Raw genomic sequence first — 24,199 nt, 5'->3', positions numbered from 1 at the left:
AAATATTTCTGTCCTTGCCTCTCACACGATGGGCTGATAGGCCTTCTTCAGCACCGCTACAACTCTGTGACATTAAACATATTTTTTCTCTCTTCCAACTCTCACTCGGCCATATTCCATTCCATGTCTACTGGTAGCAGTGCTGTCAAGATGGCATCGGAGTAGAGCTCTGAGCCGGAGGTCATCTGCTCTGACCACTTGCCTTTTCCTTACTTTTAGTTTTTCTTTCTCTTGTTTGAGCTGGGACAGCATCAGTGGTGGCGAGAGCCCAGTGCAGCCTTGAGTGAGCCTATGTGTGCAGATCTCGAGTGAGCCCGGTGTGGACTTTGAGCAGGCCCAGCATGGACCTCAAGTAGGCTCAGTGTGAATCTCAAATGGGCCCAGCATAGACCTCGATTGAGCCCAGCACAGACTTCGAGTGAGCCCAGCATGGACCTCGAGCGAGCCCAGCATGGACCTCGAGCGGGCAGAACATGGACCTCAAGTCGGCGCAGTGTGGACTTCGGATGGGCCCAGCGTCAACCTTGAGTGGTCCCAGCGTGGACCTCGAGTGAAGCCAGCGTGGACCTTGAGTAAGAGAAAGTGAGGACTGCAGATGCTGGAGATAAGAGCTGAAAATGTGTTGCTGGAAAAGCGCAGCAGGTCAGGCAGCATCCAAGGAGCAGGAGATTCGAGGTTTCGGGCATAAGCCCTTCTTCAGGAATGAGGTAAGTGTGTCCAGCAGGCTAAGATAAAAGAAGAATATTGCCTTCCTAACCTGCCTCGAACTCAGCACCACCTTCCTAACCTGCCTCGAACTCAGCACCGCCTTCCTAACCTGCAATCTTCTTTCTGACCTCTCCGCCCCCACCCCACTCCGGCCTATCACCCTCACCTTGACCTCCTTCCACCTATCGCATCTCCATCGCCCCTCCCCCAAGTCCCTCCTCCCTACCTTTTATCTTAGCCTGCTGGACACACTTTCCTCATTCCTGAAGAAGGGCTTATGCCCGAAACTTCGAATCTCCTGCTCCTTGGATGCTGCCTGACCTGCTGCGCTTTTCCAGCAACACATTATCAGCCCTGAACCTTGAGTAGGCCCAGGGTGGACCTTATGTGGGCCCAGCGTGAACCTTGAGTAGGCCCAGCGTGGACCTTGAGTGGGCCCAGTGAGGACCTTGAGTAGGTCTAGCGCAGACTTCGAGTAGGCCCAGCTTGGACCTTGAGTGAGTCCAGCATGGATCTCAAGTGGGCCCAGGGTAGATTTCGAGTAGGCCCAGCGTGGAACTTGAGTAGGTCCATCGTGGACCTGGAATGGCTGTGCAGGCATCATTGATGGTAATGAGCTGGTTCAGGGCTGATGGACTGTCTTTAAACTCTACCTTTCTGTTTCTTTCGTATTCTTAAATTACTTAAATTGGCACCGAATCCTGGTGACAAATGAAAGCTTTTCACTCTATTTCATTGTATTCTTACTGTAAAATACACATGACAATAAAATCATTCCTTCACTGTATTGAGTTTTTTGAAGAAGTAATGAAGAGGATTGATGAGAGAAGAATGGCAGAAGTGATCTATATGGACTTCAGTAAGGCGTTCAACAAGGTTCCTCATGGTAGACTAGTTAGTAAAATTAGAGCTCATGGAATACACGGAGAATTAGCCATTTGGATACTGAACTGGCTCAAAGGTAGAAGACAGAGGGTGGTGGTGGAGGGTTGATTTTCAAACTGGAGGCCTGTGACCAGTGGTGTGCCTCATGGATCGGTGCTGGGTCTGCTGCTTTTCATCATTTATATAAATGATTTGGATGTGAACATAGGAGGTGTAGTTAGTAAGTTTGCAGATGACACCAAAAGTGGAGGTGTAGTGGACGACAAAAAAAGTTACCTCAAAGTACACTGGGATCTTGTTCAGATGGGTCCAAGGGCTGAGGATAGCAGATGGAGTTTAATTTAGATAAATGTGAGGTGCTGTATTTTGGAAAGTCAAATCATAGCAGGACTTATACACTTACTGGTAATGTCCTAGGGAGTGTTGCTGAACAAGGGGACCTTTGAGTGCAGGTTCATAGTTCCTTGAAAGTGGAGTCTCAGGTAGATAGGATAGTGAAGAAGGTATTTGGTATGCTTTCCTTTATTGGTCAGAGCATTGAGTATAGGAGCTGGGAGATCATGCTATGGCTGTACAGGATATTGGTTCAGTCACTTTTGGAATATTGCATTCCGTTCTGGTCTCCTTCCTATTGGAAAGATATTGTGAAACTTGAAAGGGTTCAGAAAAGACTTACAAGGATGTTACCATGGTTGGAGGATTTGAGCTATAGAGAGAGGCTGAACAGGCTGGGGCTATTTTCCCTGGAGCGTCGTAGGCTGAGGGGTCACTTTATAGAAGTTTATAAAACCATGAGGGGCATGGATAGGATAAATAGACAAGATCTTTTCCCTGGGGTCGGGGAGTCCAGAATTATATGGCATAGGTTTAGGTTGAGAGGGGAAAACTTTAAAAGGGTCCTAAGGGAGTGGAGTGTGTGCATGGAATGAGTTGCCAGAGGAGGTGGAGGCTGGTACAATTACAACATTTAAAAGGCATCTGGATGGGTATATGAATCGGAAAGGTTTAGAGGGATATGGGCCAAGGGTTGGCAAATGGGACAAGATTAGGTTAGGATATCTGGTCAGCATGGATGAGTTGGACCAAATACATGTGCTGTACATCTCTAAGACTCTATGACAATTGTGTGAGCAGGTTGATTTGATCAGGTTTCGACCCTCCACTACCCCCATTGCAAAGGGGAAGTAAGCAATCATCACTGGAGCTTGTTGCACCATCATGGCTGATGTGAACAACCTCCACTGACCCTTTTAACACACTAACCCCAAGAATTATTGTTCCTTTTACCACACTAAGCCCTAGAGTTGCTCTCCCCTTTAGCACATAGGTCCTGAGAGTTACTGTCCCTTTATACACACTGAACTTGGGAGTTAATGTCCCTTTTAAGACTTCTTTAAGTCTTTATGACTTGTGGAGTTACAGATTTAGATATTATACGAGGAGTAAAAGTCCCAGTTCTAGGTCAAAACTGAGTGTGGGCATCACTTCATCCTACGGTTGAACCATTGAACCATGCTTCCAGAGAGTTACAACTTAAATTTAAAAATAATCATCCACACTGTTGCCACTGTGCATCGAGGGAGTTAATGGTGAAGCTGGTGGATGTGGTGCCAATTAAGTGGGCTGCTTTGTCCTGAATAGTGTCAAGCTTCTTGAGTGTTGTTGGAGCTGCACTTGTCCAGACCCGTAGAGAATATTCCATCATACCTCTGACTTGTGCTTTAGGGATGTTGGATAGGCTTTAGGGAGTCAGAAGGTGAAGCAAGAGGAGACATTGGAGAAGCTGTCATCCTACAGAAAGATGTTGTGAAACTTGAAAGGGTTCAGGAAAGATTTACAAGGATGTTGCCAGGATTGGAGGATTTGAGCTACAGGGAGAGGCTGAATAGGCTGGGGCTGTTTTCCCTGGAGCATTGGAGGCTGCAGAGGTGGCCTTATAAAGGTTTATGAAATCATAAGGGGCATGGTTAGGATAAATAGACAAAGTATTTTCCCTGGGGTGGGGGGAGTCCAGAACCACAAGGCATAGATTTAGGGTGAGAGGGGAAAGATACAAAAGGGATCTAAGGGGCAACTTTTTCACACAGACCGTGCGTGTATTGAATGAGCTGCCAAAGTGATGGTGACTAGTACAATTGCAACATTTAAAAGTCATTTGGTTGAGTATATGAATAGGAAGGGTTTGGAGGGATATGGACAGGGTGCCAGCAAGCGAGACTAGATTAGGTTGGGACTTCAGAAAAGATTTACAAGGATGTTGCCAGGGTTGGAGGATCTGAGCTACAGGGAGAGGCTGAACAAGTTGAGGCTGTTTTCTCTGGAGCGTCGGAGGCTGAGGGGTGACCTTATAGAGGTTTGCAAAATTATGAGAGGCATAGATAGGATAAATAGACAAAGTCTTTTCCCTGGGGTCGGGGAGTTCAGAACTAGAGGGCATAGGTTTAGGGTGAGAGGGGAAAGATATAGAAGAGACCTAAGGGGCAACATTTTCACGCAGAGGGTGGTACGTGTATGGAATGAGCTGCCAGAGGAATTGGTGGAGACTGGTACAATTGCAATATTTAAGAGGCATTTGGATGAGTATATGAATAGGAAGGGTTTGGAGGGATATGGGCAGGGTGCTGGCAGGTGGGAGAGCTGGTCGGCATGGACGGGTTGGACCGAAAGGTCTTTTTCCATGCTGTACATCTCTATGACTCTATGACATCCAGTCAGTATGGACGAGTTGGACTGATCGGTCTACTTCTGTGCTGTACATCTTGATGAATTTATGACTCTATGTAGCTGTTCAGGCTGTGCAAGTCAACAAGGGCAGATCACATCTGGACTGAGACACAGCCCAAGTGGGTATATAGTTTGGAGAATTTGGGGGTATCATGGAAGTTCAGTACAGAGGGGAAGAGTTGCTTTTCACTAGTTTTTCTTTGGTTCATACCTTGTAAGTTTTTTTTTAACAGGATAAATTAAATCTCAGGATCAGGGAACCAGCACAAGAGTGACTTCACACAAAAACCATGAAGGGTCATTTATCAGTTATGAAAGCAAATGCAATAGAACATAGATAGAACATAGAACAATACAGTACAGAACAGGCCCTTCGGCCCACGATGTTGTGCCGAACATCTATCCTAGATTAAGCACCCATCCATGTACCTATTCAATTGCCGCTTAAAGGTCGCCAATGATTCTGACTCTACCACTCCCACGGGCAGCGCATTCCACGCACTCTCTGGGTAAAGAATCCACCCCTGACATCTCCCCTATACCTTCCACCCTTCACCTTAAATTTATGTCCCCTTGTAACAGTCTGTTGTACCCGGGGAAAAAGTTTCTGACTGTCTACTCTATCTATTCCTCTGATCATCTTATAAACCTCTATTAAGTCACCCTTCATCCTTCGCCATTCCAACGAGAAAAGGCCGAGAACTCTCAACCTATCCTCGCACGACCTATTCTCCATTCCAGGCAACATCCTGGTAAATCTTCTCTGCACCCTCTCCAAAGCTTTCACATCTTTCCTAAAGTGAGGCGACCAGAACTGCACACAGTACTCCAAATGTGGCCTTACCAAAGTCCTGTACAACTGCAACATCACTTCCCGACTCTTGAATTCAATCCCTCTGCTAATGAACGCTAATACACCATAGGCCTTCTTACAAGCTCTATCCACCTGAGTGGCAACTTTCAAAGATCTATGTATATAGACCCCAAGATCCCTCTGTTCCTCCACCTGACTAAGAACCCTACCGTTAACCCTGTATTCCGCATTCTTATTTGTTCTTCCAAAATGGACAACCTCACACTTGGCAGGGTTTAACTCCATCTGCCACTCCTCAGCCCAGCTCTGCATCATATCTAAGTCCCTTTGCAGCCGACAACAGCCCTCCTCACTGTCCACAACTCCACCAATCTTCGTATCATCTGCAAATTTACTGACCCACCCTTCGACTCCCTCATCCAAGTCATTAATAAAAATTACAAACAGAGGACCCAGAACTGATCCCTGCGGAACTCCACTTGTAACTGGGCTCCAGGCTGAATATTTACCATCTACCACCACTCTCTGACTTCGACCAGTTAGCCAGTTTTCTATCCAATTGGCCAAATTTCCCTCTATCCCATGCCTCCTGACTTTCCGCATAAGCCTACCATGGGGAACCTTATCAAATGCCTTACTAAAATCCATGTACACTACATCTACTGCTCTACCCTCATTCACATGCTTGGTCACCTCCTCAAAGAATTCAATAAGACTTGTAAGGCAAGACCTACCCTTCACAAATCCGTGCTGGCTGTCCCTAATCAAGCAGTGTCTTTCCAGATACTCATAAATCCTATCCCTCAGTACCCTTTCCATTACTTTGCCTACCACAGAAGTAAGACTAACTGGCCTGTAATTCCCGGGGTTATCTCTATTCCCTTTTTTGAACAGGGGCACAACATTCGCTACTCTCCAGTCCCCTGGTACCACCCCCGTTGACAGTGAAGACAAAAAGATCATTGCCAACGGTACTGCAATTTCCTCTCTTGCTTCCCACATAATCCTAGGATATATCCCGTCAGGCCCGGGGGACTTGTCTATCCTCAAGTTGTTCAAAATGTCCAACACATCTTCCTTCCTAACAAGTATCTCTTCTAGCTTACCAGTCCGTTTCACACTCTCCTCTTCAACAATACGGTCCCTCTCGTTCGTAAATACTGAAGAAAAGTACTCATTCAAGACCTCTCCTATCTCTTCCGACTCAATACACAATCTCCCACTACTGTCCTTGATCGGACTTACCCTCGTTCTCGTCATTCTCATGTTTCTCACATACGCATAAAATGCCTTGGGGTTATCCTTGATCCTATCCGCCAAGGATTTTTCATGCCCTCTCTTAGCTCTCCTAATCCCTTTCTTCAGGTCCCTTCTGGCTATCCTGTATCCCTCCACTGCTCTGTCTGAACCCTGTTTCCTCAACCTTATGTAAGCCTCCTTCTTCCTCTTTACTAGACATTCAACCTCCCTCGTCAACCAAGGCTCCCTCACACGACCATTTCTTTCCTGCCTGATAGGTACATACATATCAAGGACACGTTGTATCTGCTCCTTGAAAAAGTTCCACATTTCCACCACATCCTTCCCTGACAGCCTATGCTCCCAACTTATGCTCCTCAAATCCTGTCTTACAGCATCGTAATTTCCCTTCCCCCAATTGTAAAATCTACCCTGTTGTGCGCACCTATCTCTCTCCATAACCAAGGTGAAAGTCACAGAATTGTGGTCACCATCACCAAAATGTTCACCCACTAACAAGCCCATCACTTGTCCCGGTTCATTACCGAGTACCAAATCCAATATGGCCTCCCCTCTGGTTGGACAATCTACATAGTGAGTTAGAAAAGCTTCCTGGACACACTGCACAAACACCACCCCATCCAATCTACTTGATCTAAAGAACTTCCAATCAATATTTGGGAAGTTGAAGTCGCCCATGACTACGACCCTGTGGCTTCTGCACCTTTCCAAAATCTGTTTCCCAATCTGTTTCTCCACATCTCTGCTGCTATTGGGGGGCCCATAGTAAACACCCAACAAGGTAACTGCATCTTTCCTATTTCTGACTTCAGCCCATACTACCTCCAAAGGCAGATCCCCCTCGAACTTCCTTTCTGCAGCCGTTATGCCATTTCTAATTAGCAATGTCACCCCCCCTCCTTTTTTACCACCCTCCCTAATCTTACTGAAACATCTGTAACCAGGAACCTCCAACAACCATTCCTGTCCCTCATCTATCCATGTTTCCGTGATGGCCACAACATCTTAGTCCCAGGTACCGATCCACGCCTTAAGTTCACCCACCTTATTTCTGATACTCCTTGCATTGAAGTATACGCACTTGAGCCCATCTCTGTGTCTGCAAGTGTTCCCTGTCAGTGCTACCTTCTCCATAGCCTCCCTACATTCTTGGACATCCTGACAAACAGCTAGCTTACTTGCTGGACTACAAGTCCGGATCCCATCCCCCTGTTTGCAATGTTTGCATTCATTTTGCAAGGGCCAGAATATAAGAATTGGGATCTCCTGGTGAGGCTGTATAAGACTCTGATCAGACAGCATATGGAATATTGTGAGTAGCTTTGGGTCCCTATCTAAGGAAGGATATGCTGGCATTAGAGGGTGTCTCAAGGTGATTCACATGAATGATCCCAGAGATGACGGGCTTGTCATGTGAGAGGCACAAGGGAATTGAAAAAGATGAGGGGGAATCTGAGTGAAGCTTACAGAATACTGAGAAGCCTGGATGGAGGGGATGTGGAGAAGATGTTTCCAACAGTAGAAGAGACTAGGATCTGAAGGCATAACCTCAGAATAGAGGGACAAACCTTTAGAACTGAGGAATTTCTTCAGGTGAATCTGTGGAACTCATTGCCACAGAAGGCTGTGGAGGCCAAGTCATTGAGTGTGTTTAAGACAGAGATAGATCGGTTATTGATTGGTAAGGGGGTCAAGGGTTAGGGAAGAAGGCAGGAGAATGGAGTTGAGGAACATTACAGCCATGATCGAATGGTGGGGCCGAAAGACCCTAAGTATGAGCTTATATGCAGGTTAATATCACCCCTAATTACCACAAGTGACATCTAAATGCTTCTTTAATGCAGAAGTCACATGACACCACGTTATAGTTCAGCAGGTTTATTTGAAATCACAAGCTTTTGGGGTGCAGCCCATTCATCAGACGAAGTGAGAGAGAACAGCACACAGACACAATTTATAGGCAGAGAGATCAAAAGATCATAAAACTGGTGTGAGTGAAATGACCAATAATAAGTCTCTGCATGTGACTAACAGTGTTAGACGGTGTGAGTAAAGTGTCAACAGCTGAATAACAAGCGCAGGGATGATCTATAATCCGATTAAATGAGGCAGAGAGATAATTGCAAAAAGATTAAAAATAAAGTGGTGCTAGAGACAGTGTAAATAACTGGAGTAACATGATAGATATAAGAGTGTCATGCCGAGGGTCTAACCAAAGTAATAAATAATCCAAAACTGTCTAAACTAATTAAGGTAGAGAGTTCATAATTTATCAAGGTGATGGTGTCAAACCTGGGCAGTAAGGATGGTTTTACAGACACAGAACAGTAACGTTAGGTGACAGGAACCCAAGATCATGGTTGAGGCCATCCTCAGTGTACTTGACAATTCTGTGTTGTTGTATATCTCGAAGTCTGTCTTCGAGGACATTTACCTGAAGACCAGAAGCTGAATGTCCTTGACTGATGAAGTGTCCCCTAACTGGGAGGGAACATTCCTGACTGGCAATTGTTGCGCGGTGTCTGTTCATCCTTTGTTGTAGCGTCTGCATAGTCTCACCATTATACCATGCCTCAGGGCGTCCTTGCCTGCAACATATGAGATAGATAATATTGGCCGAATCACATAAGTATCTGCCGTGTACGTGGTAAGTGGTGTTCCCATATGTTATTTCATAGTAATAGAAGCAGGAGTTGGCCATTTGGCCTGTTGAGGCTGCTCTGCCATTCATAAAGATCATGGCTGATCTATCCATCATCTCAGCTCCTTCTACCTGCATTATCCCCATAAACCTTAATTATTCTACCATGCATAAACCCATCCAACAGTGTCTTGAATATATTTAATGAAGCTGCCTCTACGGCTTCCTTGGGCAGAGAATTCCATAGATTCCCTACTCTCTGGGAAAAGCAGTTCTTCCTCATCTCTGTCCTAAGTCTACTCCCTATAATCTTGAGGCCATGTTCCCTTGAGGAGAAAGTGAGGTCTGCAGATGCTGGAGATCAGAGCTGAAAATGTGTTGCTGGAAAAGCGCAGCAGGTCAGGCAGCATCCAAGGAACAGGAGATTCGACGTTTTGTCCTGAAGAAGGGCTTATGCCCAAAATATCGAATCTCCTGTTCCTTGAATGCTGCCTGACCTGCTGCTCTTTTCCAGCAACACATTTTCAGCCATGTTCCCTTGTCCTAGTCTCACCCACCAGCGGAAACAACTTGCCTGCCTTTATCTTATCTATCCCGTCCATAATTTTATATGTTTCTATAAGATCCCCACTCATTCTTCTAAATTCTAGTAAGTACAGTCCCAGGCAGCTCAACCTCTCTTCACAGGGTAACCCCTTCATCTCCAGAATCAACCTGGTGAACCTCCTCTGCACCACCTCCAAAGCCAGTATGTCCTTCCCCAAGTAAGGAGACCAGAACTGTACACAACACTCCAGGTGCGGCCTCACCAACACCTTGTACAATTGCAGCAGAACCTCCCAGCTCTTAAATTCAATCCCTCGAGCAATGAAAGCCAATATTCCGTTTGCCTTCCTGATTACCTGTTGTACCTGCAAATCAACTTTTAGCGATTCATGTATGAGCACTCCTATGTCCCTCTGCTAAACAGCATGCTGCAAAATTTCACCGTTCAAATAATACTGATTGACTATTTTTGCTTCCAAAGTGGATAATCTCATATTTACCAACATTGTACTCCATCTGCCCGACCCTTCACATCCTCTGCACAGTTTGCCTTTCCACACAATTTACTTTCATCATCAAATTTGGATACGTTACACTCGGTCTCCTCTTCCAAACATTTACATTTGTCATGAACTCTTGCTGACCCAACACTGACCCCTGTGGCATCCCACTCACCACTGATCTCCAACCAGAGAACACCCATTTATTCCAACTCTCTGCTTTCTATTGGTTAGCCAGTCCTCTATCAATGCTAGTACATTCCCCACAACTCTATGCATTCATATCCTATGGATGAATCTTTTATGCGGCACCTTATTTTATGCAGCTTCTAGAAATCCAAGTATACAACTTTCACCTGTTCTCCTCCATCCACCAAGCTTGTTCATCCTCAAAGAACTTCAGTTAGTTTGTCAAACATGACCTTCCCTTCTGAATCCATGCTGCGTCTGCCTGGTGGAACCCTTTCCATCCAGATGTCTCACTATTTCTTCTTTAATGATAACCTCCAGCATTTTCCCAACTGCAGATGTGAAACCAACTGGCCTTTTGCCTACACCCTTTTTTTAAACAGCAGCATGACATTCACTGTCTTCCAGTCTGCTGGAACCTGCCTGGAGGCCAAAGAATTTTGGTAGTATCTATGTTGATGATCTGACATATCTTGCAGAGGTTGCCATTGCAGGGTTGTCAGTATTGTGGTTGATGTTGTCCTGAAGGCTGAGTAGTATGCTGTGAATGATGATCTATTTAAGGTTTGGTGGTTGTTTGAAGGCGAGAAGTGGAGGCTTAGGGATCATCAATGACATTTTGAAGGCTGCAAAGAACATGGCATAGTCTCTCTGCTTCAGGGAAGTACTAGATGATGAAGGGTACTCTGTCGGTCGTATCCTCTGTCTGCGTTCTGAGGAGGTTGTTGCAGTTTTTGCTGTGGCACGTCGGATCTGACAATCAATGAATTGAGCATCAGAACCTGTTGTTATGAGGGCATCCTTCAAAATGTTTAGGTGCCTGTTGTGTTCCTCCTCTGTTAATGCCTCAGTTAATAAAGGCCAGTATCCCGTATGCCTTCTTAACCACTTTATCCACCCCTCCCCTTCTACCAAAAAATATTTGCATGTCATTTGCCAACATTCCTGCTTCCTAGAACAATAATAATGAGCTGGTAGAATCCTGATCAGTTTCCTTTAATGTTGTAAAATGTCTCAAGATGCCCCATAAGGCATTGTCTTACAACATTCAACACCAATCACTGAAGAAACTATTTGAGCAGATAACCAAAATATTGGCCAGGGAGGTAGTTTTGAGGAGGCCCCTTATTGGAGTATGTTTAGGGAGGCAGTTCCAGAGTTTATTGTCTGGGCACTGTAATATAGTATGTGCAAAATGTAGCACCTCCAATGTTAGAACTATTGTCTGTGTAAACCCATGTTTTACAGACTGCGCATACTAACTGATGGTTCCAAGCTGAATATGAGACAGCAGCTTGCCAAGTCGTATTAGTTTCAGGAAGGAAACCTATGAGGAACAGTTTTCAGACAATATTCAGAACGAACAAACAGTTCAGTAAGCCTAAGAAATGAACTGTATCTAGCCAGCACTGCCAATATCAACATTTAGAAATCTGTTTTCCACAATGAGTAGTGAGGACCTAGAATGCATTGCCTGAAAGGATGTTGGGTGCAGATTTAATTGTACCTTTCAAAAGAGAACTAAATAAACATTTGAAGGGGTAAGAAAATTGCAAGGCTATAGGAAAAGAGCAGAAGATTGAGACTGAACTGCACTTGCAGACAGGTAACGCAGGGCCAAATGGTTTCCCACGAATTCTATGATCATGCTCTCACATCAGTTTAGGCATCAGAAACACAAAGCTGGATCTTACAGGGAGGCATGGTCAATATAAAAAGTTGTGGAGAAGCCCACACATGGTCCCAATAATTTATACCACTGCAATTTAGTGCTGAGAACAACATTACTTACTGTAAGGTGAGAAGTCTGGATTGGTTGGCAGCTCTGTTTTCCCAACAGCATCAGCCAGGAGCTGTGGCCACTAATGGAATTACAGATAGGCCCACCATGCAAAAGGGCCCCGCGAAGTTAGGGGTCTTAGAGTAATTGGTAGGTGGGAGGTTAAAAAGCTGATGACCTTGAGCGTTGTCTAAAGCAGCCTAAAGGAACCTGAACAGGAGATTCTCACCCCAACCACCTCCCCCCTCCAGCTTTCCCAACAGAAGCTCACAGCTGAAGCTGCTGAGCTTCCCTTATGGCAGGGGCCTCCTTCATCACTGACTGGTAGGAATAGGATTAAGCCCTTCAATGACTATTGATTAACTAGTTATTGCCCTCAGTAGGCCCAAAGGAAGGCCAGCCGTGGGACTATTCCCCGTGTTCAAAGTTTCAAACAGTCTGGGAGGGTAGGATAGCCCCCCTGGGAGGGTAGGCCTACCCCTCTTCTCACTTTCAAATCACCAGTGAAGTGTAAACTCCAGCCCACATTACAAGTCTAAGGATCTCATGATCAATTTTTTACATCCGCTGCTCCAATACAGAAGACTTGATACCCTTCAACAAATGATATTGTGTAAAACTTAATTAATGTAAATAATGGGCAAATTACACTTTAAGGGAGTCAGTATAACTTTCATAGCACAGGACTGCTCTCAGACTCTCATGATCATCTCAGTCGTGACACTTCTTGGCATTTAGCTTCAAGACTCACAGGGTGTCAATTTATGTCAAGTAATTTTAGAATAAACAAACATAATCCGTACCTTATGGCCTGCTAGATTGTAACCCTCCTTTTGTTCTCCATGCCTTAGGGTATTTAGGTGAGTAGCCATGACTTTCCTGGGACCTTTCTTTTTGGAGAGAGGAGTTTGAAGATGGACTGTTGCATATTAGGACACCTCACTACAAAATCCAATTCAAGGCAGTAAGCAAGACCAGCATTAAGTTTGATAGAATTGACGAAAGGCCCACAGTGCTCGCTGTAATGTCACAACAGGAACCCATGGATCTGCTTTAGGAAATCCCCAGCAGTACCCAATTATTCTCAATTTACAGGTGTCAGTATAAAATTGTTTTTCAGCTCATGGCATTTAGTCAGAAGCAGTAATAAATTTAGCTGGAGCAGTAATGTGTAGAAGGAGTGCCGATTTAAGACTGAGATAAGGTGGGATTTCTTCTCTTAGAGAAGTTTGTGTCTTTGGAACTCCTTGCCATCGAGAGCTGTGGGCAGTCTTTAGATATATTTAAGGCTGAGATACCTAGATTCTTGATCAGTCGGGGACTCAAGAGTTATGGGGCAAAGGCAGGAAAGTGGATGTGAGAAGTGTCAGATCAGCCATGCTCCTATTGAATATAGGCTCAAGGGGCAAACAACCTCCTCCTGGTCCTATTTCTTCTGACCTGGAAGGACTGTTTGTGATACTGGTGGCAGAAAAGACTTACTTATATTTGGGCAATTCTGATTAACAGCATTAACAATGATAGATGAGCTCAGCTCTGTGCATTTTTGTGTGCTTCTATAGTGAAACATAACCTGTGTACTTCGTCAAGTGAACTGGAATGCTAATAAAAGTGTATCAGTACAAGAGGTCCATGTTTCCTAGCTAAGACGTGAGAAAATTTACAAATAAATAAGCCAAAATCCGGGATTTAAAATTTGATGGTCCAGTAACGTTAGGTTGGAAGATTGATTTCCTGCTGAGATGATGTAACAGTCCTCACTGCCTGCACAGTCGGGTCACTGCAAATCAGTGCAACAATGTCTGCATGAATGCGAAAATACAGCACACATTAGTAGGTTACAAACTGAAATGTTTGATGAGTGCAAGGATTTAGAGCATGCTATTGTCCAATGTATTTCAAAAGAGTGGAATCTAGGATCCTGGGTAGAGAAGAATCTAACCACTACCCCTTGGCAAGAAATGGCATTACCATCATTGAACTCCCCACTACCAACATCACAGGGTCAACATTACCATTGACCAGAAGCTTACCTAAACAAGCCATATAAACAGGAGAAAGTGAGGACTGCAGATGCTGGAGATCAGAGTCAAAACGTGTGATGCTGGAAAAGCACAGGAAGTCAGGCAGCATCGGAGGAACAGGAGAGTCAACATTCGAGCATCAGCTCTTCAACATAAATACAAAAACAGGTCAGAGGCTAGAAATCCTGCTGCAAGTAACTTGCCTCATGAGTCACGAAAGCCTGTCCATAACTTAGTGGTGAAAATGTGTTGCTGGAAAAGCGCAGCAGGTCAGGCAAGAAACCCTGATGAAGGGCTTATGCCCGAAACGTCGAATCTCCTGCTCCTTGGATGCTGCCTGACCTGCTGTGCTTTTCCAGCAACACATTTTCAGCTCTGATCTCCAGCATCTGCAGACCTCACTTTCTCCTCGATAACTTAGTGGTGTAATGCAATACTCCCTACTTGCCTGGACATGTGCAACCCAACCAACAGTCAAGAAGCTTGACACCATCCAGACCAAGCACCAACATTCAGTCCCAGCAATTTGTACCATCTACAAGGTGCACTGCACCAAAGATCCTTATACAACACCTTCCAAACCCAGGACTACTTCCATCTAGAAACACAAGGGCAGCTGATGCATAGAAACACCAGCACCTGAAAGTTCCCCTCCAAACCATTCACCATTCTGACTTAGAATATTTTGCTATTCCTTCAGTGTTATTGGGTCAAAATCCTGGAATTCCTTTACCAACAACACATGTACTTCAGCAGTTCCAGGAAGCAGCTCACCACTACCTTCCCAAGGACAACTAGGGACAAGTAATAAATGTTGGCCCAGTCAGCAAAGCCCATGGCCCACGAGTAATGAGTAAATAAATAGTGAATAAATAAATGAGAAACAGACAATAAAAAGACGCATTAATGCCTTTTTATTCCTTCCTTACAGGCTACATTCCTTTTGGGACCCCAATTGTAAGTATTTGTAGGAATCATCTTGGTAAAGGCCATATGTAATTATTATGTCAGTGACAACTTGTGTGCTCTCACTGTGTATACCTATAAAATCTGCAATTCACGATGCATACTGCGATGATCCATCATTCTTGAGATGCATCAGGAACTATTTACTGTCAACCTTGGAGTTAACGGATTAAATGCACTCGAGGCAGATCAACTCTGGTTGGGGTTTTTTCATGAGAACGCAGCTGGGATTGGCTGTCACCAGAACACTTTCTTCACTGAGATATAGAACATAGAACAATACAGTGCAGAACAGGCCCTTCAGCCCTCAGTGTTGCGCCAACAATATGTGGACATATTCCTTCTTCCTGCAGAGCATCTTTTTTGACATATTAGTCTTAAATGAACATACCACTAAGCCATTAGCATTTTTGTTAGGTCACAATATCATGGCAGTGTGGATGTAGGACTTAGTCACTTTCATCATATATGTGAATTTATCAGTTTCAGCACTACTGTGTGTGGATGAGAAGTATTCTCAGTAGAATGACCACTAAGTTTCTATCCCTTGCATACTTTCAAGTTGTCGATGAAACTTTTACTATATTTGAATCCATACTTCCATCAGAGAATTTCCTCAAACACCTTAGTAGTCTTCATCCTATGCTCAAATTCCCCTTTGAAATTGAGCAGTTAAACCAAGCTCCCATTCCCCAATGAACAAGTTGAGAAATCAGTTGGTTATTACCTACTCCTGCCCAGCACAGGTCTACTTTCACAGGTCAGTATATATGTTGGAATTCCCACAATTCTGTGGGGACTACGATCAGCCCTATTGGCAATCTTGTGAATACAGCCCTAGCTATTTGCTCATGATGTAAGGTTGATACCCCATGATTGAGTATATCAAAGCTACCCTAAGCTACAATGGTTGAGAAGATAGTGAGCAGAAATGGGGTGACCGATGGCCAGATACAGATGTTTTTAATGCACTATTTCACTGCCCACCTTTGTAATCAGGCAAGTATTGTTACCTTTTCTGGTGGAGGTTAGAAATTATCCCTTTATGGCTTAAGTTGAGCACCATCCTTGGTGGCTGCAATCAGAGGAAAACAATAACATTTAGGGAGGTGGACCATAAAATAGACATTAAGCCTCATATTTTTAGATGCAAAGAAACTAAAATGCCCATTTGATGCACAATCCCTGGATGCCTCTTGTGATGTGTATACCAACATTGCATGTGGTTGTCCACCTCAGAATGTGTGTGTGTGTGTGTGTGTGTACTGCCTGTCACATTGGACAGCTGCAAAGCAGGCAAGTCATCCTCGATTTCACAGAAAAGAGAAGTGTCTAGTCTTCATTCAATTCGAGCTTTTGATAGATTTTGGCTAATTTGCCTTTATTGCTTTTAATGCTGGAAACTTTCTTTGAGCCAAAGAAGGTGGTATTAGGAGGGGGTGACTAAAACCTTGGAGGTAGTTTTTTTTTTAATGAGCTTTGTACAGAAGGTGGAAGAATTGGAAGATGGAAGATTGCAGAGCATCAGATCCAGATAGCTAAAGGCATGTGACCACTAGAACATTCAAGAGGCCAGAGAGGAAAGTATGAGGGTTCTCTGGAGGGGATTTTATGGAGGTAATATAAGCAAAGGGATTTTAACACAGACACAAACAGTTTAAATGAGAGCTGTTGGTTGACCGGGAATCAAGCAAGAGTAGATGGTAGGCAGAAGACTTGTATTCATTTGAATCTTATCTGACCTTTATATTTTGAACAATCCAGAATGTGATTCATACGGTTCATTGTCTAATCAGTCCTTCTGCTCTCTCTAGGTGGTTGGCCTTCTCCTCCCTCAGCAGACATTGGGAACTACTGTTTTCTGGCAGGTAAGGAGAATTGTTTCCACCGCATCTCCTCCACTTCCCGCTCCTCCTCCCTTGAGCCCCGCCCCTCCAACCGCCACCAGGACAGAACCCCACTGGTTCTCACCTACCACCCCACCAACCTCCATATACAGCGTATCATCCGCCGTCATTTCCGCCACCTCCAAACGGACCCCAACACCAGAGATATATTTCCCTCCCCTCCCCTATCAGCGTTCCGAAAAGACACTCCCTCCGTGACTCCCTCGTCAGGTCCATACCCCACCAACCCAATCTCCACTCCCGGCACCTTCCCCTGCAACCGCAAGAAATGCAAAACTTGCGCCCACACCTCCTCCCTTACTTCTCTCCAAGGCCGCAAGGGATCCTTCCATATCCGTCACAAATTCACCTACACCTCCACACACATCATCTATTGCATCCACTGCACCCGATGTGGCCTCCTCTATATTGGGGAGACAGGCCACCTACTTGCGGAACGTTTCAGAGAACACCTCTGGGACACCCGGACCAATCAACCCAACCACCCCGTTGCTCAACACTTTAACTCCCCCTCCCACTCCACCAAGGACATGCAGGTCCTTGGACTCCTCCATCGCCAGACCATAACAACACGACGGTTGGAGGAAGAGCGCCTCATCTTCCGCCTGGGAACCCTCCAACCACAAGGTATGAACTCAGATTTCTCCAGTTTCCTCATTTCCCCTCCCCCCACCTTGTCTCAGTCGAGTCCCTCGAACTCAGCACCGCCTTCCTAACCTGCAATCTTCTTCCTGCAATCTTCTTCCTGACCTCTCCACCCCCACCCCACTCCAGCCTATCACCCTCATCTTGACCTCCTTCCACCTATCACATCTCCATCGCCCCTCCCCCAAGTCCCTCCTCCCTACCTTTTATCTTAGCCTGCTGGACACACTTTCCTCATTCCTGATGAAGGGCTTATGCCCGAAACGTCGAATTTCCTGTTCCTAGGATGCTGCCTGACCTGCTGCGCTTTTCCAGCAACACATTTTCAGTTCTGATACTCCAGCATCTGCAGACCTCACTTTCTCCTCCAAGGTGAATTGTTTGGCTTTGTAACCATGTCATGAGTAAATCAATGTATGTGGAGCATGCTTTTGACAGTGTTAGAGAATCAGATTGTGAACACTCTGATAGGAAGTTTGAACAACAAGTTTGCACATGATACCGAAATTGGTCGGGTGGTAATAGTGAGGAGGGTACTTTTAGATTACAGGAAGATTTAGACCGGCTGGTTAAATGGTTTAATCAGTGGCAAATGGAATTTAGTCTGGAGCATGAGGTAATGCACTTGGGTTGGACAAACAGATGATAAGTAGGTGAGGACCCTGGGAGACACTGAGGTTCACAGGGACCTTGGTATGATCTTGGACAGCAGCAATCCCTTCAGGCATCAGGACAGGTGAATAAAGTAGTTAAGAAGGCATATGGTATACTTGGTTTTATCAACTGAGGCATAAAGTTTAATAACAGGATGGTGGTGCTGGAGCTGTATAAAATGTTAGTTCGGTCGTAGGTAGAGCATTCAGGAATCCACATAATCGAAGGGATGTGAGTTCACTGGAGAGGGTGAAGGGGAGATGTACCGGGAGGTTGCCTCAGCTGGACAGTTTCATTTCTGACGAGAGATTTGACAGACCGGGGTTGTTTTCCTTGGAGCAGAGTCAGTGGGCCAAAAGGCCTTTCTCTGTGCTATAGTTGGCTATGATTCCTTCATCCTTGATCCTGCACACTGCTCTGCCAAACCTAGCTGGTTTCTTTCACCTTCTCTCCTCATTTTGAATATAGCTGTTGTGAGTACTCCTCAAAATTTTCACTTTTAGCTAATAACTATACTAGGGAAATGAGGAAAAATTTATGTATTGAGACAATAAAAATTGTGGGAAGTGGTTGAGGCTAATACTCTGCAATAGGTGACCACATGAATGTGAAAATCAAAAATGAATGGAAAGATAAACAGGCTGAGGTGAGGTAAATAAAATTCATGTGAAACCATATTGGACTAGTTGGCCTAATGTATACACTTATGTATATACTCTAAATAATTCCCATACCACACTCTGGCACTCCTTGTGATGCCCTAACCTTGCCAAAATGACTATTTCCCACTCTGTGGTGTTCAAGCTATCTCCATGTGCCTACCACAATTACTTAACATCTTTCACCTAATTTGGACACTCCAGTCCTGAGGAAGTAGGCCATTCAGCCCATCAAGTCTGCTCCACCATTTGATCATGGCTGATATGTTTCTCAACCTCTTTCTTCTGCCTTCTCCTCTTGATCTCATTACCAATCAAAAATCTATCTATCTCTGCCTTAAATACACTGGATGACTTGGCCTCCCCAGTCTTCTGTTGCAATAAAGTCCACAGATTAACCATCTTAAGCTGAAGAAGTTCCTCCTCATTTCAATTGTAAAGGGTCATCCCTTCGCTCTGTGCCCTCTGGTACTAGTCTCTCCTACTAATAGAAAAATTTTCTCCACATCCAATCTAAGCAAACCTCTCAGTTTACTGTAAGTTTCCAAGAGACGGCCCTCATCCTTCTAAACTCCAAGTACATACCCAACATCCTCGACCACTTCTCATATGATAACCCCTTCATCCCTGGATTATTCTTGTAAAATTCCACTGGATTCCTTCCAAGATCAGAGCATCCTTCCTTAGTACTGGCTACAAAACTGCTCACAATATTTCAGATGCTGTCTGACCAAAGCCTTATAGTCTTAGCAGTGTAAGAACCTCCCTGTTCTTGTATTCTAGACCTCTCTAAATAAATACTAACATTGCATTGGCTTTCCTAACTGCCAACTGCACTATCATGTTAACCTGAAGGAATCCAGAAATAGGACTGCAATTCCCATTTAGAAAATAGTCTATACCTGGCTTCTTCCTACCAAAATGCATAACCTGACACTTTCCAACATTGTATTCCATCTGCCACTTATTTTCCCACTTTCCTAGCCTGTCCAAATCCTCTGTAGCCTCTCCGCTTCCTCAACACTACCTGTCCCTCTACCAGTGTCATCTGTGCCCTCAGTTCCTTCATCCAAATCGTTGATGTATAACAAGAATAGTTGTGGTTCCCACACTGACCCCTGTCGAATTCCACTAGTCACCGGCTGCCATCCAAAAAAAGTCACCTTTGTCGCTCCTCTCTATCTTTTGCCAGTCAGCCAATCCTCTATCCACGCCAGTACTTTGCTCCTAACACCTTAGAACATAGAAAAGTACAGCACAGAACAGGCCCTTTGGCCCAAGATGTTGTGCCGAGAATTAATCCTAACGTAAAATAAAATAACTTAACCTATGCACCCCTCAACTCACTCTATCCATGTGCGTGTCCAGCAGTCACCTAAATGTCCCGAATGACTTTGCTTCCACCACCACAGCTGGCAATGCATTCCATGCATTCCCAACTCTTTGCATAAAGAACCTTCCTCTGAAGTTCCCCTCTATGCCTTTCTCCTAATATCTTAAAACTGTGACCCCTCATGCCAGTCAATCCTGCCCTGGGGAAAAGTCTCTGGCTAGGAAAAAACAATGACTGCAGGTGCCGGAAACCAGATTCTGGATTAGTGGTGCTGGAAGAGCACAGCAGTTCAGGCAGCATCCGAGAAGCAGTAAAATCGACATTTCTTGCAAAAGTCCTTCATCAGGAATAAAGGCAGAGCCTGAAGCGTGGAGAGATAAGCTAGCTCTAATCCAAAAGTCTCTGGCTGTTAACTCGATCTATTCCTCTCATTATCTTGTATATCTCGATCTTCAGGTCTCCTCTCTTCCTCCTTCTCTCCAGAGAGAAAAGTCCAAGCTTAGTCAACCTCTCTTCATAAGGCAAGCCCTCCAGTCCAGGCAGCATCCTGGTAAACCTTCTTTGCACCCTCTCCAAAGCCTCTGTATCTTTCCTATAGTAGGGCGACCAGAACTGGACACAATATTCCAAGTGTAGCCTCACAAGGCACTTGTAGAGCTTTAGCAAAACCTCGCGGCTCCTAAACTCGATCCCCTGTTAATGAAAGCCAAAACACCATATGCTTTCTTAACAACCCTATTCACTTGGGTGGCAACTTTGAGAGATCTATATGCTTGCACACCCAGATCCCTCTGTTCCTCCACACTGCCAAGGATCCTGTCTTTAATCCTATATTCAGCATTCAAGTTCAACCTTCCAAAATGCACCACTTCACATTTATCCAGGTTGAACTCCAATTGCCATTTCTCAGCCTAGCTCTGCATCCTGTCTATGTCGTGCTCCAGCCTGCAATAGATTAGATTACTTACAGTGTGGAAACAAGCCCTTCGACCCAACAAGTCCACACCGACCTGCCAAAGCGCAACCCACCCAGACCCATTCCCCTACACCTAACACTACAGGCAATTTAGCATGGCCAATTCACCTAACCTCCACATTTTTGGACTTGTGGGAGGAAACCCATGCAGACACAGGGAGAATGTACAAACTCCACACAGTCAGTCGCCTCAGGCGGGAATTGAACGCGGGTCTCTGGCACTGTGAGGCAGCAATGCTAACCACTGTGCCATCGTGCCACCCACTAATAGCTCTTGATACTCTCAATGGCACCTCCAACCTTTGTGTCATCTGCAAATTTACTAACCTACACCTCAACCTCCTCATCCAAGTCATTTATAAAAACTACAAAGAACAGAGCCCTGCGGACCCACTCCAGGCAGAATATTTTTCATCTACAACCACTCTCTGCCTTCTGTCAGCCAACCAATTCTGAATCCAGATAGCCAAACCTTCCTGTATCCCATACTTTCTGACTTTATGAATGAGCCTACCATGGAGAACCTTATCAATTGCCTTTCTGAAGTCCATATACACCACACCCATGCTTGACCTTCATCAATGTCTTGTCATCTCCTCAAAAAACTTGCATTTTACTCATACATGAGGAATAATAGAATAATCAGGGAGAAGGTAGGGCCAGTCTGGTATAGCGTAGGGAACTTATGCAAGGAGTCTGAGCAGACAGGAGAAGCCCTGAATGATTTGTGCGAGTGTTTTCACTACGGAAAGGGACCTTGTTGTGAATGAGAACTTTGAGGAGCTGGAATACAGGCTTGACCAGATCTAGATTGCTGAAGTTGATGTGCTGGAAATTTTGTCAAACATTAGGATTGATAAGTACCCAGGGCCCGATCAGATGTATCGTAGGCTGCTCTGGGAAGAGAGAAAGGAGGTTGCTAAGCTGCTGGTGAAGATCTTTGCCTCCTCACTCTCCATGGGAGTCGTACCAGAGAATTGGAAGGAGGTGAATGTTGTTCCTCTTTTCAACAAGGGGAGTAGGGAAATCCCTGGCGATTACAGACCAGTCAGTCTTACGTCTGTGGTCAGCCAAGTTTTATCTTATCTTATTTCACAACTTCCTGTGTGACACCTTGTCAAAGACATTCTGGAAATCCAAATAGATCACACCTTTTGGCTCTCCTTTGTCTGACTTGTTTATTATTTCTTAAAGAATTGTAACTAATTTGTCAAGTAGACCTCCCCTTGCAGAACGCTTCAGAGCGGGCCGCCTACTTGCGGAACGCTTCAGAGCGGGCCGCCTACTTGCGGAACGCTTCAGAGAACACCTCTTGGACGCCCGGACCAACCAACCCAACCACCCCATGGCTCAACACTTTAACTCTCCCTCCCACTCCACCGAGGACATGCAGGTCCTTGGACTCCTCCATCAGCAGAACATAACAACACGACGGCTGGAGGAGGAGCGCCTCATCTTATAGAACATAGAACATAGAAGGATACAGCGCAGTACAGGCCCTTCGGCCCTCGATGTTGCGCCGACCGAATCCTACCTAACCTATACTAGCCCAATAACTTCCAAATGCCTATCCAATGCCCGCTTAAATGACCATAAAGAAGGAGAGTTCACCACTGATACAGGCAGGGCATTCCATGAACTCACAACCCGCTGTGTGAAGAATCTACCCCTAACATCTGTCCTATACCTACCACCCCTTAATTTAAAGCTATGTCCCCTAGTAACCCCTGACTCCATTAGCGGTAAAAGGTTCTTAGTATCTACCCTATCTAAACCCCTAATCATCTTATACACTTCTATCAGATCTCCCCTAAACCTTCTCTTCTCCAATGAGAACAGCCCCAAGTGCCTCAGCCTTTCCTCATACGATCTTCCTACCATTCCAGGCAACATCCTGGTAAACCTCCTCTGCACTCGTTCTAAAGCTTCCACATCCTTCCTATAGTATGGCGACCAAAACTGCACACAATACTCCAGATGAGGCCGCACCAGAGTCTTATACAACTGCAACATGACCTCAGGACTCCGGAACTCAATTCCTCTGCCAATAAAGCCCAGTACACCATATGCCTTCCTCACAGCACTATTTACCTGGGTGGCAACTTTCAGAGATCTGTGTACATGGACACCAAGATCCCTCTGCTCATCCACACTACCAAGTAGCCTACCATTAGCCCAGTAATCCATCATCTTGTTATTCCTACCAAAGTGAACGACTTCGCACTTAGCTACATTGAATTCCATTTGCCACATTTCCGCCCAGCTCTGCAACTTATCTATATCCCGCTGTAACCTACCACTTCCTTCCTCACTATCCACAACTCCACCGACTTTTGTGTCATCCGCAAACTTGCTTACCCAGCTTTCAAGTCCTTCCTCTAGATCATTTATAAAGATAACAAAAAGCAATGGTCCCAAAACAGATCCTTGTGGTACACCGCTAGTAACTGCGCTCCAAGATGAACATAATCCATCAACTACTACCCTCTGTCTCCTTCCAGCCAGCCAATTCCTAATCCACACCTCTAATGTATCCTCAATGCCATACCTCCGAAGTTTTAGCATTAGCCTACCATGGGGAACCTTATCGAACGCCTTACTAAAATCCATATACACAACATCTACTGCTTTACCCTCATCCACTTCCTTGGTCACCTTCTCAAAGAACTCAATAAGGTTTGTGAGGCACGACCTGCCCTTCACAAAACCATGCTGGCTATCCCTGATCACGTTATTCCTACCCAGATGTTCATAAATCTTATCCCTTACCATTCTCTCTAAGACTTTGCCCACCACTGAAGTCAGACTCACTGGCCTATAGTTGCTAGGGCTATCCCTACTCCCTTTCTTGAACAATGGGACCACATTCGCTATCCTCCAGTCCTCTGGTACTATTCCTGTTGACAACGACGACATAAAAATCCAGGCCAATGGCTCTGCTATCTCCTCCCTAGCTTCCCATAGGATCCTGGGGTAAATGCCATCAGG

General features: G+C 45.1%; 1 protein-coding gene across 1 annotated transcript in view; it reads left to right on the top strand.

Moving 5' to 3' along the window:
* The window catches only part of LOC132817603 (sideroflexin-5-like), a 329,512-nt gene that overhangs the window by 116,846 nt on the left and 188,467 nt on the right, over positions 1–24,199 (top strand). Inside the window, exons 6-7 of the mRNA XM_060828111.1 lie at positions 15,003–15,028; positions 16,852–16,905. Of these exons, the coding sequence (XP_060684094.1) occupies positions 15,003–15,028; positions 16,852–16,905 (80 nt within the window). The remainder of the gene's footprint in view (positions 1–15,002; positions 15,029–16,851; positions 16,906–24,199) is intronic.

This window comes from Hemiscyllium ocellatum, chromosome 1 (assembly GCF_020745735.1).
Source record: "Hemiscyllium ocellatum isolate sHemOce1 chromosome 1, sHemOce1.pat.X.cur, whole genome shotgun sequence".
NCBI classification, from domain to species: Eukaryota; Metazoa; Chordata; class Chondrichthyes; order Orectolobiformes; family Hemiscylliidae; genus Hemiscyllium; species Hemiscyllium ocellatum.
Note: the sequence above shows the minus strand (reverse complement) of the source record. Positions and strands in the feature narration are given on the sequence as shown.